This window comes from Onychostruthus taczanowskii, unplaced genomic scaffold (assembly GCF_017590055.1).
Source record: "Onychostruthus taczanowskii isolate IOZ18803 unplaced genomic scaffold, ASM1759005v1 scaffold7, whole genome shotgun sequence".
Classification (NCBI taxonomy): domain Eukaryota; kingdom Metazoa; phylum Chordata; class Aves; order Passeriformes; family Passeridae; genus Onychostruthus; species Onychostruthus taczanowskii.
Window position 1 is genome coordinate 7921040 of NW_024504786.1, and position 14502 is coordinate 7935541.

General features: G+C 40.1%; 1 protein-coding gene across 8 annotated transcripts in view; it reads right to left on the bottom strand.

Moving 5' to 3' along the window:
* The window catches only part of MAST2 (microtubule associated serine/threonine kinase 2), a 189122-nt gene that overhangs the window by 101737 nt on the left and 72883 nt on the right, over window positions 1–14502 (bottom strand). For all 8 annotated transcript variants that reach the window (XM_041421480.1, XM_041421478.1, XM_041421477.1 and 5 more), the window contains one exon: window positions 5176–5207. In XM_041421480.1, coding sequence (XP_041277414.1) covers window positions 5176–5207 — 32 coding nt within the window. The remainder of the gene's footprint in view (window positions 1–5175; window positions 5208–14502) is intronic.

Consider the following 14502-nt stretch of genomic DNA (forward strand, 5'->3'; position numbering starts at 1 on the left):
CTTTTTCCACTTTTAAATCCTTGATGAAAACCTCCATAAATTCTTTGTCTCTGAGATTACAGTCTATACATAACACTAAAATACTCCTGATTCACCAAATCAAAACTTCTTTTAAAGAAACAACACTTTCAAATAATTTTAAAAGTCTAATACAGGAATAGGAGCACTGCTGTGAAGCCCCACAAGAATAATTCAGCACGTCCACCTCCAGAACCAGCCCCATGGATCAGCTTAAGAGCAGCAGGTTATTTTTGACCTACTGCTTGTGAGCTGCTTCTATGTGCTCAGAGAAGGATGGGGTGCTCAGAAGAGTGCACCTCTTTCTCTCCCCATCTATATAAAGCACCACAAGCAGAATGCATTGACTGGAGGCATTATTTCTTACTTTATTTCCACATCCAAATCAGAACAGAGTGCAAAAGCAGCAAAATTCCCTACTCCTTTTCAGAACCATTTTTCATCCACTTCCTGCACTTTGGCTTTCCCACTCTTGGGACAGTGGCACTTGCTCCTGGCAGGGAAATGGCATCGATCCATCACCAGCAGAAACACTCACCCGCCAAGACGAGCAGAAACTGAATTATATACTCCATTTCTCTGCAGATACAGAGGAAATTCCCACAGCACCTGAGCATGGCAGCACGAAGACATAAACCACTAAAGGCCAGAAATTTTGTTTCCTGCCATCAAACTTCTTATTGTTTCCAAGGTCTAAACATTCAAAAGAATACAAGTAGTTCAGCACATCCCCTCAAAAAAATCCCTTGGTGTGTTTGTGTGTTATTTTACTGTCAAGAAGCTGGGGGCAAGTGTAACAAATTATGATGAAGACTTGTTTAATGAAACCCCCTCAGAAATGTCTAGGGCAGCAGAAACTAAGAATCTTCAGAGGTTTAAAGTAGAAGGGTTTTTCAGAGAAAGAGGGAGAAAATGAGAGAAAACAATTCCCACAGGGGACATAAGCTGCCTTAAAAAGTGATTAGGAGGAATAAAGACCACCATAAAAGGCTTGCACATGTCTTCAGCAAACACTTTTATGTTGCTTGCCGTATTTCAGAGATAGACATAAAAACTTCAGGTAAATTCTACTCTTCACCAGCACCTATCTCCATCAAAACAACAATGTGTAATATGTGGTTCATATGAATGTGTATTTTTCCTGGATATATTCTGGGCTAAAACTATTTTTTCACATTTCTTATGCCTCCATTTTCTTTTTCCATTTGTATACAGCCATTTAAAGTATATTTGATACAGATGGTTGATAGCAGGAAATAATTAACAAAAAAAACTTACAGCTGAAGTTAGAAACTGGTTTAGCAAATTTAGTTTGCTGAGGAAATTACTCTTTTCAAATTTGGATATAATATGGGAAAGCTGTGTTTTCTTTTTAGAAAATTTTACATTTAGCACAAAAATTACAGCAACCCACACCATGAACCCTGCCTTAGAAACCATGAGGATTTAAAATATAAACCCGCATTTTTCATTAAAAAGCCTGAACAGCTCAATAAAGTTATGCTATAAAGAACTGAATTTATAATTAATTTATTATTATTATTGGGGTACTGAACAAGAAACCAGATGGCTCAAGGGCAACACCAACTGGATTTAGTGACTGCTGCTCAGCCAAGGAGGTGAGCAGAAGCAACAGTGAGCTCCAGGCTAGTGCTGGGCATCCTGCAGCCAGGATGAAATGCAGTTTGCAGCCTGATCTGGGTGCTGAGCTGCTCTCAGACACATGAACACACAGAGGTGCTTCACCACGGGATGCTCCTGCTGCAAAGTCCCCACCTTTGTCTTTCAAGCCTGCATCACCTCTGCTGCCATTCACGTGCAGGTGCGCATCAAAACCACGTGAAAGCTGCAGCCAACAACATAAAAACCAATCTCTACAGAGAACAGAACAGGATAATGGCTGAAAATAATTAAACCACTTTGACTAATAGCCTGGAGATCAAAGTTTGAGTCTATCACTCCACATTCACTATCTGAAACTAAAGAAAATATTCATGAATGGTAATTATTTGGTTTTTTTGTGAACAAAGCATGGGGAAAAACATAACCAATACATTTATATGCATAATTCATTAAAGGAAAACTTTGAACTCTGATTATTGAACCACACCAGAGACAAAATATAACTACTTATTCCTGTTCTCTAACTGTTCAGTCTCTTAGCAGCCTACAACTCAGCTGAATATCATCTCCTTTAGTGCATTAAACATAACCCCCCATAGAAACACAAACACTTTAAGCACATTAACAACAAAATGGTATCTAAATTATCAGGCATTTCTCTTAATGTCACCCTGCGTACAATTCCCCCATCTGTTTTACATGTCTGCTCACTCTGTGCTGATTATTTCAAAATTAGGATTGCAAGATACCCAAGTGCAAAGCCATCCTTTACAGCGTGCCCGAGTTTCCTTTTGCTAATATGGAAACAGTCATCAACACTCACCAACAGACTTCACAGGCTCCATCCCACCATTCATTCTCTTCAACTCCCACCCAAGTCCTTTAGGTAACAAAATTTCTCATGCTCTCCCAACAAAAACAGTGAGACATGTAACTCCACTCCTTTTCCTTAGCACAAATAAGCACAGCAACTCTTGTCCCTGCTTACAATCAGTTGCTGCAATAAAACAGAGATTACTCAAACTGACCCAGGAAATATGAAGTATTGAGAGTCACACAAAGAAAAAGTTAGAAGCATTGTCAGGAACAGCTCATCCTTTTTCATTCAGCAATGACAAATACCACAGCTGATCTGCAGGCTAAACCCCTTCTAACTCAACAATCCAGCAAAGCAATCACCAAACCAGTCAGCAGTGCTAGATTTTTTACAGAAGTAAGTGCACCCCAAGCTCCAGACTAGCACAGCAAAAAATGCTGAGTGGCTGATTTTTGTATGTACTTCAATTGCTACTGAACTGCTACAAAGGCTGGAGTTTGTGCAGAAAATGGATGCACCTCTTGAGGGCTTCTGGCTCCCAGCCAGGTACTTCATCCTCCTGTCCATTCCTGCTTCTGCTTCTGTCGGTGAACAAAAGTCAGTGACTGACAGTCAATGAATCAGGACATGGCTACACCCATAACTATCCCTGCTCATCAGCCACAGCACAACAGCAGCTTTTCAGAAAAAAAATTTATTTTCAGAATTTGTTATTGCTTATGAGGTTCACAGTTGATTCCAGCAGAGGAAAAGCCTCCAGAAGAATTGAGAGCTGCCTGCAGTTGAAATGCCATTCTTTTAGACAAAATGAACACATTTATACATAGTATATGTATATTTTTACCTTATATTACACACATACATTACAATTATTCCCTTGATATAAATTACTCTAATTTCTATTTCAAAAACAAAAGAGGATTTTTTTTAAAACAAGTAATCACTCTGACATTGGGATGTGCAAAACCATGCAGATCAACCCCACAAGAGCCTTTTCAGTGAGCCTGTGCATTTCATAGTACAGCATCAACACAGGTCTACATCAGCCACAATGCACTACTGATTTCATGAACAGTTAAAACTTCTCAAACAACAAAACATCATTTGGTTATGGACTACACTTGGTACTTGACTTGATATAAACTCTGTAATTCCAGAAACTACAATCAAATAATCAGCTAGACAACACAAGCAACTAAGATATTTCAATTCTTCATAGATTTTTAGTCTCACTAATAGCTGCAACCTTGTGCTTATAATTTATGGCCTGGATCTTCTTGACACAGGTTGCTAAATTACTTCACACAGTGACAGCTTAAAAGGCACTCACTTGTGGAGGAAAACTAAAGTGAAGTAATGAAAATTGCAGGAGCTAAGTAATACAGAAATAAAATATTCAGTCATTTGGTTTAGTTACCAGTAACTAAAACATTACACATCTGAAGCACTTCATTTGTATCTCAGATAGCTCAAATGAAAATACATAACTAGTCTTGTGTCATACCCACCTCCATGCTGGAATAAGCTGGAATATCTCTGGCATCCTCAATTTCAATTCCAAAAGTTTTGTGCAAAAATTACATTCAACAAAAAACTTACTGGTAACTCACTGCTCCACTATGTGATCAAATAACCTTCATAATCTTCAAATGATGAGCACCACCTGTCTTAGAAATCTCTCAAATCTTGCTAAGCTGGCCTTTGAAGCACACTGGTTAAAAAAAACCCCAAAACCAGTCAGTACTTCATGTTCTTTAAATAACTCCCTGACTGGTTTATCATTGTCATATGAACTAAACAAAAAGGTCTGGTCATGCCCCACTTTTAAAAAAAGACCTTTTGATCCTCTGTATTGTTCAGCCCTGAATCACAAGCTCTACATAGCATTTTCCAAACACTGTTTCTTATACAAAGGGGATAGCTTACACTGAAAGACTGAAAATCATTTCTCATTAGAACCAGAAACCTGAGGAAGAAAGGTTATAAGCTTTTGTGAGTCTGCAGTCCACAAGCTTTGGGAAACAATTTTAAATCATAATGCAATAGCAAGGCAGTACAAAAGCTTTCTCTTTTATACAATGCAATCAATAATGCAATTTCTTCCACCATAAATCTGTAAGCATAGCAGAAGCTAAGCTCTCATAATACCACTGAAACACCAAGTTAGTTCGCTGAAATTCTTTAAGCATCATAATGCATTAAAAAAAATGCTGTTTGTTTAAACGACAGTTTTAAAAGCCTACTTTTCCTGACATACACTACTTTATTGAGATACCTCCATCAGGCTGCCTGCTCCACAAACACCTGACCTGTGTGGCCCAGGAGCTGTGTGCTCAGACTTCTGTCAACAGACTGTTTGAGGAGCAGTGATCAGAGTTGCCCATATCACATAAATAATCAGCGACTCCTCTGGCGCTGCCTCAGCCCCGTCCGAGGGGCAGCACTCAACACGCCGCTACTTTGGTATCAGGATCAGCTCAAGCTGGTCATTAGAAGTAAGCTTACACTACCACTGCTTTTGCTGCTACACTTAAGGAAATGAATAGAGGCTTCAGTCTCACAGAAATCCAAGCTAGCTCTTCCCAAGCCCATGACAGATTCTTGAAAATGTTTAACAGAGAAAACAGAGCATCTGCCCATCTAAATTACTTTCACAACTGAACAGCTATATATGTTCAAAACAAACCAAGGGATGAATAAGGAATAATTATACTTACAAGCTTCCTCTTCTGGGGAGACTGAGCTCTTTCTGGAAAAATAAAAAAGAAAACCTCGAGTTAATTTTACTTTTTATTAGACATTACCGATTTATTTATCAATAAATGACTGATGTGGAATGAATAAAGAGCTGGCCATTTCCCAGCGCATGCTCAGTGTGGAACTGCACAGCTCTGCTGCTGCACATTCACAATGCACAGTCTGGGGTATGAAAGTTGTTCATTTTGCCTAAACAATCATTGCCTTTGGAGTTAAAAAATCATAAGCACTCAACAGAGCAAATATAACTTTGAAATTCAAGCCTGAGCACAGATAAGGCAGTAATTAATTCTGTCCTACATACCTCATCAGCATCAGACTGAACCACTTCCAGAAGTGTGGAATGTGGTGTGCCTGCAGCTGCTGGGTATGATCTCACACTCTCACCAAAAGGAAGAATTAATGCCATAGAGTGGATTTGGGGGGTGATTTGGGTTTTTGGGTTTTTTTTAGATATATACATTAGTTGTGTTATGTATTATAAATAAAAATTCGAGGCCAAACACAATTTCCACTTCTCAGCAGCATTTCGCATTTCAGCAGCACAAGCAAATGCAGACGGTGGATTTTTCGGTTTTTATTGCAGTCAATAGCCCGGGGGCATCCCCAGGCGGGGACATCGCTGGACACGGCGCATCCCCCGGCACTGCCCCTCCCCGGCACTGCTCATCCAAGCACTGCCCATCCCCGGCACTGTCCCCTCCCGGCACTGCCCAGCCCCGGCACTGCTCATCCAAGCACTGCCCATCCCCGGCACTGCCCATCCCCGGCACTGCCCATCCAAGCACTGCCCATCCCAGCACTGCCCATCCCCGGCACTGTTGCCCCCCGGCACTGTCCCCCGGCATTGCCCATCCCCGGCATTGCCCATCGCCAGCACTGTCCATCCCAGCACTGCCCATCCCCGGCACTGTCCCCCCTGCACTGTCCCCTCCCGGCACTGCCCATCCCCGGCACTGTCCCCTCCCGGCACTGCCCATCCCCGGCACTGTGTCCCCTCCCGGCACTGTCCAGCCCCGGCTCCGCAATCCCCGGCCCCGCCCGGCTGCGGGGGCTGCGCTCCCGCCGGACACCGCCAGGTGGCAGCCGCGGCCGCAGCCCCGGCCCCCGATTCTGGGGGTTTTCTCCTTAAAACGCCGGCACGGGCCGTGCTCATCCCCGGCTGCTTCGCTCCGGCTGAGCCCAGCAAGCACCAGCACAGCCAATACCAACTGGATGCACTTCAATAGGGGGAAAAAAATCAAATCCATAACACTGGTAAGGTAATCTCTTTTCCATCTTTAGCCACAGTGTTTGTGCTGACTGACATGACTAACTGTGCTATTGACAGGCAGTCACTGGTCTGATCAGGAACACATTGGATTCGGCTTGAAGTTTTTCAAAGATACCAAAAAGTTACAGCCACTTTAGAACACATAAAGAATAACAGATAAATAAACAACTAACTCTTACATGCCATTATTCTTTTCAAGTATTAGTTCTCCATAATTTGAAATTTCATTACAGTTTAACAGTGCCGAGCAAATTCCATGTGTGAATTATCTCAAGGCTGACAGCTTACAGCATGGAGAAATAAATTCCTGTCGTCAGACAAACTTGTCAAGATCTAATCAAAACACTTCAAGTGCGTAAGATAATAAATCATTAGCATCTATAACAGGTTGTGTGGTTTATATTCTAAAAAAGGTATTTCTTCCACTCTCCTTTGTTAGAAAGAATGAGTTCCCAACTGTGAAACCTATGTAGCAAGGACAGCTTTTTGCTACTGCAAATGAATAAAAAAACAGGTAAGATACAGATATTATATGTTATTCTGCTTCTATGGATAGTGTGTTACTTAGACATGCATATACATCTCTTTCATCATATGAGCAGCTGTATTTAATTTATGCTTTTTTAAGAAGATGGCACCTTTTGGCAGAAGGCACTTTTTCAATTCAAATGACGTATTTCTGTTGACTCCAGAAATTTTTAGAATGTATGTCTAAAGCTCTGGGATTTCACATCTATAACAGGTTGTGTGGTTTATATTCTAAAAAAGGTATTTCTTCCACTCTCCTATGTTAGAAAGAATTAGTTGTGAAACCTATGTAGCAAGGAAACCTATGTAGCAAGGACAGCTTTTTGCTACTGCAAATGAATTAAAAAACAGGTAAGATACAGATATTATATGTTATTCTGCTTCTATGGATAGTGTGTTACTTAGACATGCATATACATCTCTTTCATCATATGAGCAGCTGTATTTAATTTATGCTTTTTTAAGAAGATGGCACCTTTTGGCAGAAGGCACTTTTTCAATTCAAATGACGTATTTCTGTTGACTCCAGAAATTTTTAGAATGTATGTCTAAAGCTCTGGGATTTCATAGTACTGGATGAACAAGCAAAACAGTGACCTTTAAATCTAACTACTTTCTAGTTTTTGTACTTCTAGGGTTCACTTTTACAAGCTTTGCTCTAGTCATTAGAGCTGAAAAGTCATTTAAAGAGAGAACACTCCCTTGCAGCAGCACAGCTCAGGTAATTGTGACTTGTAATTACCAGACATACATCACAAGAAACATGGTCCAGGATCAGGAATGGACAAATCCTTTCCCTTACAGAACTCTTGCTTTACTCAAACAAGATGACCTTTAATACTTCCTATAATGTAGGTAATTCAGGATAAAATCCATGCAAGGTTGGGAGGAGGGCTGCCTGGGGCTTTGTTCCTGAAAACATCCCTTGGAAACTGAGTTTCCAAATAAGGAAGGAACAAAATCCTAGCAGATGACATCTCAATGCAATTGAAATATTATCCTATCCATGCAGGAATTGTCTTCATTCTGCACCACCACCTTGACAAACACAGTGCAGCTGTGGAATCAATAGGCAGCAGTTCACATTTAATACCACTGTGGTCTTGACAACAAAGAGCACAATCAAAACAATCAATTTTTATACCTGTTGTTCCACAATGCCTCAGTTCATGTTAGTCTTAAAATCCCCTTCACAACCCCTAACAGCCACACAGCCCACCACGTTCAGGCCTCTGCAGCACTTTCCCTGTCCTCTGGAGAAATGACAATGCACTCTCCCAGCTCTCTGCCCTGCGCTGTCTCTCCAGAGCTGGTAACAGCCCCTACAATCCCCCAAAACACGCCATGAGCAGTGGGGCCAAGGCAAAAGCACCAGGGCTGGACATTGCACAGCCACGAGCAGTGTAATGAGATTTGCTTTTCCCAAATCACCAGGGAGCTTGTGTGTGAAGTTACATCCCAGAGAGAAAACGCCTGGAGATGGAAAGGAGGGAGAAGACTGCAGACCGCTGCTGAACTGTTTCCTGTTTGAGGATGCCCACTGCCAGGAGAACACTGCAGGTCTCCAGGGGATCAAGGGGACAATGAAAATGCCTCCCAGAGATGGGGATGCACTCACAGGGTCAAGAAGACAGCTCAACACTTCAGTGTGTGCAGTGGGACCAATGGAGAGTTTGTATCTTACAATGGCAGGGTGATTTCAAATGTATGGAGCAGCACTACAAAAATAGCGATTCAATAATTATGAAAAATGTAAGGGAAAAAGTCCAACAGCATTCCACAAGCACCCTATAAAGGTTAAAGTCTACTCAGAATCATATATAGTATCATTTATAGTAGAGATTAAATGTTTTAGTTAGTAAATTATGAGGTAGGTGGTATGACTTAACTGGTTTCCACTCACACCACAAAGGAGTTTGGCATTACATACCCACGTATCCTGAAAAAATAAATCACATTTTAAGAGGTGAGATAACTAATAAAGGAGTGCTGAGCTGTGACTACTTGGTCTGAAACACTATATTTAAAGGGTGCAGCTGTAATCCTTTCAATATGCTAGTTTATCCTGAAGGACATTTTTCATTAAAGACCACCCTTCTGATGAGAACAACACAGCAACCTGCAAGATTCCAAACTGCCCCTTCTGACAGCACATGTGCCTCCCTGAGCACTTGTGCTGCCAGTAGCTATATTTATATTGCCATTATTACTCCAGCCAGCCTTCATGCCACCTGCTCTCTAGGTCAACAATATAACCCTCAAAACAGGGGCTTACATTTATATTTGATTTATATGAAGTGCTAAATAGCATAAGAACATTATAAAATATTGGTCCACATTATTCACAAAGAACCTTCAGAAGTGGAAATAAAGAACAACTTTCACAGATCCTAAAAAATAAGGAGTGTATTAAATCTTGCAGTACCCAAATGACAGGAACAGACTGTTCTGAAAGTTAATTTTTTGTATCAGTTCCACATTTCAAGGCATAATTATTAAACATGCAACTTGATCTCCACAAGACAAAAGAAGCAGCAGATTTTCAGACAAGCAGTTAAAAAGGAACTTTGGGAAAGAAATTCAGCATCGCAGAATTTATAAAAAGCTGATTCAAATATCTGCCTTCAAAAGAGTTCCTTATATTTCCTTTTATCTTAAGTTCATCACCTCAATCATGAGGCTGTAAAATCAGTTGGACACCATATCATGCTACACAAGAGCTTCCACAATAAGACTCAATCCTCATTTTACAGGCAGCAAGAAGGCTAAAAGAGAAGAAATACCAGTCACTTTAAAGAGAATTTTTCTGTTTGCAAAATACATTGTCTATACATACATAGATACTGAACATTTTATTCAGTTGTGGTTTTTTATACACAGAAACTGCATCTGAAAACAGGAATGTTTCAGGCAGCAGGAACAGTGCTGGCTTTTTGCATAGGTGTGTGCACACAATATGGAGAGGAAATAAAGTCTGGAAATCTATTTGTTCACTGACCTACAATACAACCCACATCGTTCCAGCAGATCCGTTATGCCACAAAAGTGTGAAAAAACAGGAACCCATCACTCAAATTTGTCACTTTCTCTCAGTCTTGTAATTTGTCCTTGAATATGTATCTGCACATATGGCACAGACCCACAGGCAAAGTTGGATGCTGGAGCCTGCACTGATGGCAGCTTAAATGAAGTCCTTGCAAATTAAAATGAGAACCATTGCCACACAGGATGTTCCATATTTTTGCCAGAGCAGACAGCATGATTCCTGAGATTGCTTTTGACCTTGGCTCCCTTGCAAGGTACTCACTATCATACCAGTTGGGACAATAGACAAATATTTTTACAGCTATAAGAGTAAATACATTTCAGTTAATAAGTTAATATTTCATAGATGATGAAATTCCACTGACAGTCAGTGACCTGGTACCATGCACTCTTGTTTTAATTTTTTTTCCTTTGCTGACTATGTTTGCTTTAGGGTATACTACCAACCAGCAGGGGATTAATTAAATCTCCCTCTATACATAACCATTTGCATTACAGAAATGATATAATGAGGGTTGGAGTCTCCAATTCTGATGGAAAGTACAACCTGGCCGTGCAAGGACAAACTGTAATCCATCCATCAGATTAACAGGAAGGAATTTTTCATGGTGATTAAGAAAAAAAAAAAATGCCCCATGCTAAGCTTCTCTTTCTGCTATCAGAATCTGTCAGGAAAAATAATTTCCTTCTTTTCACCATATCACTGTAAATGGTTATTAAAAACAGCACTTCTCAATTTCTCTGTCTAGAAATGATTACATCTGAACTTGTTTCCCAAACTCATCAGTAAAGAATTTTAAACAGCAACACTGAAACCGTATCTGTACTGGAGGTCAGATGAACCTATAGAAGATGCTGCAGATATTTTCTGTAATTTACTGACTTTTTAGAAACTAAATTCAGGATCATATTGTTAGATCATCTGCTTAGCTACAGAGATATTTAAAATACAGAAAACGGATACCCAGCCTCTTGCCAATACCATTCAGAGGACATGGATTTAATTCCCAGACTTTTCTCCACACTCTACTGAATTTATGTCTGCCATCACACAAATTCTAAAATGCCATGGATAGCTTAGTCCCAGGGCATTTCCCTATATTCCCAGCGCCACCCAAACTGTCTGGAACCTCTCTTTCCTATGAAATCTCACCTTCATGGTGGCAAAGGGCCACAGCCTCCAGAAAAATGCGTGTGACACCAGAATAGTCAATAGCGTGTCTGTTCACCCAGTGCTACCCTAAACACACTACAAGTTCAAAGCAAAATAAAGTTATTGTTTTGATTCATTTTCTACCTCAGCAGAACTGCATGACAATAAAAATACCATTTGCAACTATTCTAACATATAAAACCAAATGGGGAGAAACCCCTCAGCTGTTTAACTAACAGGCAGCCCTACTTCACTAAATATTCAGTATATATCAGTCTTTCGACCCACAGGTCACAAATCAGCCAATGATGTATTTCAAGCTTTTAGATCTTCCAGCCTTTCTTTTCTCTTCAGCTTAGAAATCCCTTACTAGTCAGCAAAATAAAAAGCCTTTGGATTTATTTCAAATTAGAGTTACAGCAAAAGGAAATAAAGCTAAAAGCCCTTTAAACTTCAAGCAAAATTCTCAAACACAGCAAATTATTTTCCCTCCCCCACCAGCCCTTCTGAATGGGCAACAGAAACTTATTCTTTGGTAAGCAAAGCTAAGGATCCAGGTCACATCTGTGCATTAACCTGTCAAGAATATATGTGACCAGAAGCTTCCCACTAACCCTTCATATCACTTAACCTCAGGGCTTTCCATAAGATTATGGATTTTGACTACTTGACCTAAAATAATTCCAGAATACATCTCAAAACAGACAAGAATTCACACTTTCCTCAGAATATTTTCAGTGCCCACTCCCATGTGTATATATATAATATATCTATATGTATTTTAGTAAGCCGGAGTGTCTGCTCCATATTTTGTACATGACATCATGTTTTCCAACACAAAATACAACATTACACAGTGCACACCATGGGCCACTGCTCATGGCAACAAACGGGACTGAAACCACACGTCATGGCTTGGACTGGCAAATGGCAATGAAAACCACATTCCCAAGGGATGAAGGGACCAGCCCCAGGAAAAGCCACAGCTTCTCCACAGCTGCCACGGCTCAGTGGGCACCCAGAGCCCAGGGCAGGGTGGCACTCACACGTCCCTCACCAGCCAGAGCCATGAGTGACCTGCAGTCCCCCAGCTCTCATTTCCTCCACAGGATTCATTCCTGTCTCTGTTTCTCAGGACCAGGAGCACAGGGTCACTCTGATTTCATGCCCTCAGTCAAGCAGAAGTCTCTTTCTTCCCATAATAAAGACAATTCCTAGTTTTATGTTCAATCCCAAGCTTTTCAGCTGTGATTAAACAAAGAGTGGCTTCTGAAAAGTAAGACAACCTCTAAGAGCCCTGGTCACAATAACAGGGGTACAGTAACTCAGCTGTTCAATTCTTAGAGATCAGTAAGCTAATTTCCTATTAACTTGATTGTTTTCTTCAAGGCTAAAAAAATAAAACCAACCATAGAAGCAGCCCTCTTCAAGTACACTTGCCAAACTTACTTTTAAATGTTATAGAGCACATAAGAGACAGTGTTTTTAAGGTGCAATTTCACTAGCTGGAAAAAGCAAACTTAAATATTACAGCTTGAATTTTGCAGAGTCCTAGATGTGCTGCAGAAGTATAGAAAAAAAAACCAGCAGAGCAGAAGAAAAACTATGAATTTACTCTCCTAACAGACAATCCATAAATTGCAACAGCAGCAGCTCCAGAAGACCATTATGATAACTTATTTCCCAAATTAAACAACAGCAGCAACCCAAAATATGTGTGTGTGTGTGTAGCAACAAAATAAAAAGCAAGACACATGGTAGTCCTCTGTAAATAAAAGGTTATACTTTAAAACCTGAGAAATAACACCAATAATAAATGCCCCAAATTTTCCTTATATATTTTTGCACAAATTAGCCTAAAGGCAAAGGAATACTGAGAGCAATAAAGCACACAGCTTAGACAGCTCATTAATCTTTCTCATTAGTTAATTCTAGTTTTACAAGGCCATGAAGCAGATTCCTGATGTGTGAAAGAGCCTGCCCAGCACTGAACACTCATCCCAAATAATGGAAGCAACTGTTCAAAATTCTCTTTCATTTTTCCAGACGACGCCAGTTTCAGAAATTTAAGTCAAAAGGTCACATTCTGCAAAATTTTAGAAAATGCAGGGAAGAGTCTCATCTCAGAGCTGTACAGGACTGCAGCTGTAATGCTATTGTTAGAAACCGCTCTTAAAATTACTCTGTCTTGACTTGCACCAAAAATTCCTTCAAGACTGGGCATGCAATGGTCACAAGGAAACAGTCACAGCTGCTAAAAATGCCAAGAGCATTACAAATAAACAAATCCAGTTTTATTCTCTCCCTTGTAGGCTCATACTAATATTAATCTATGATTAAGTCAGTTGATATTTCTATTGTACACAAATCTACTCCTTAAAAGGTTGTTTCTAGACAAATTAACCGTCATCAAGGCTACCTGACAACCAATTTGATTCTTAAAACTCTTTAAATATCCCCTAAAAACTGAATAACCAAGCCTAACAAAAGGATTCCACAAGAACCTTTCTGGTTTATCCTACAAAAATCTATATAAAACAATGAGCATCTCATGAAAACTCCAGGCCTGGCTCATCAGCTCATATCAATTCAGTAAACTGTTAACACATACCATGAACAAAAATCAAAGGTTAGCCCTAAAATTATATTGAGATACATTGGTATTATATTATGTTAAAATAAATTGGACATTCTTCAATACCACAGCTGAAGCAACAAAAGGCACATGGTCAGTTCAGTGTTAATGTCAGCAGCAGAACTCTCCCACCAGCCCAAAGTCTGTCAGGCTGGTTTCTCACTGACTCCCCAGTTGTAAAGTGTTTGAAAGCAAACAGGCAGAAATTAAATTTGGTGGTTGTTTTTGAGAGGCACTCCCCATGTCTCCAATTGCTTTGTCAATGTTAGGCCAAGACTTGTGACATCAACAGAATTTTATCTTTACAACTGTCTATTTCTCAATTAATTTAGACAAAAAGAAAAATGTGTCAGGTCAGTGTTGCCAGACAGCTGGACAGCTTGGCCAGCCTTAAAATAACATCAGGTTTCCTAATAGTAAAGCTCTGGGAGAAAGTTCCAGGGAAGAGAAACCATTTAGTTCCACAAAAAGCCTCAACAATAAAGGTGTCTCCCATCCTTCCTTAAAGCTGCATCAAATCCGTTCCACATAGATATGGGAAAACACTCTCAGAAATTGAAAGCATAAGCAATCAATTTTAAAGATATTTAGTAATTAGTCCTAAAAGGATTTCCAAGCAAATAAAGCTCCCTTGCCTTCATCTAGTTTATGAC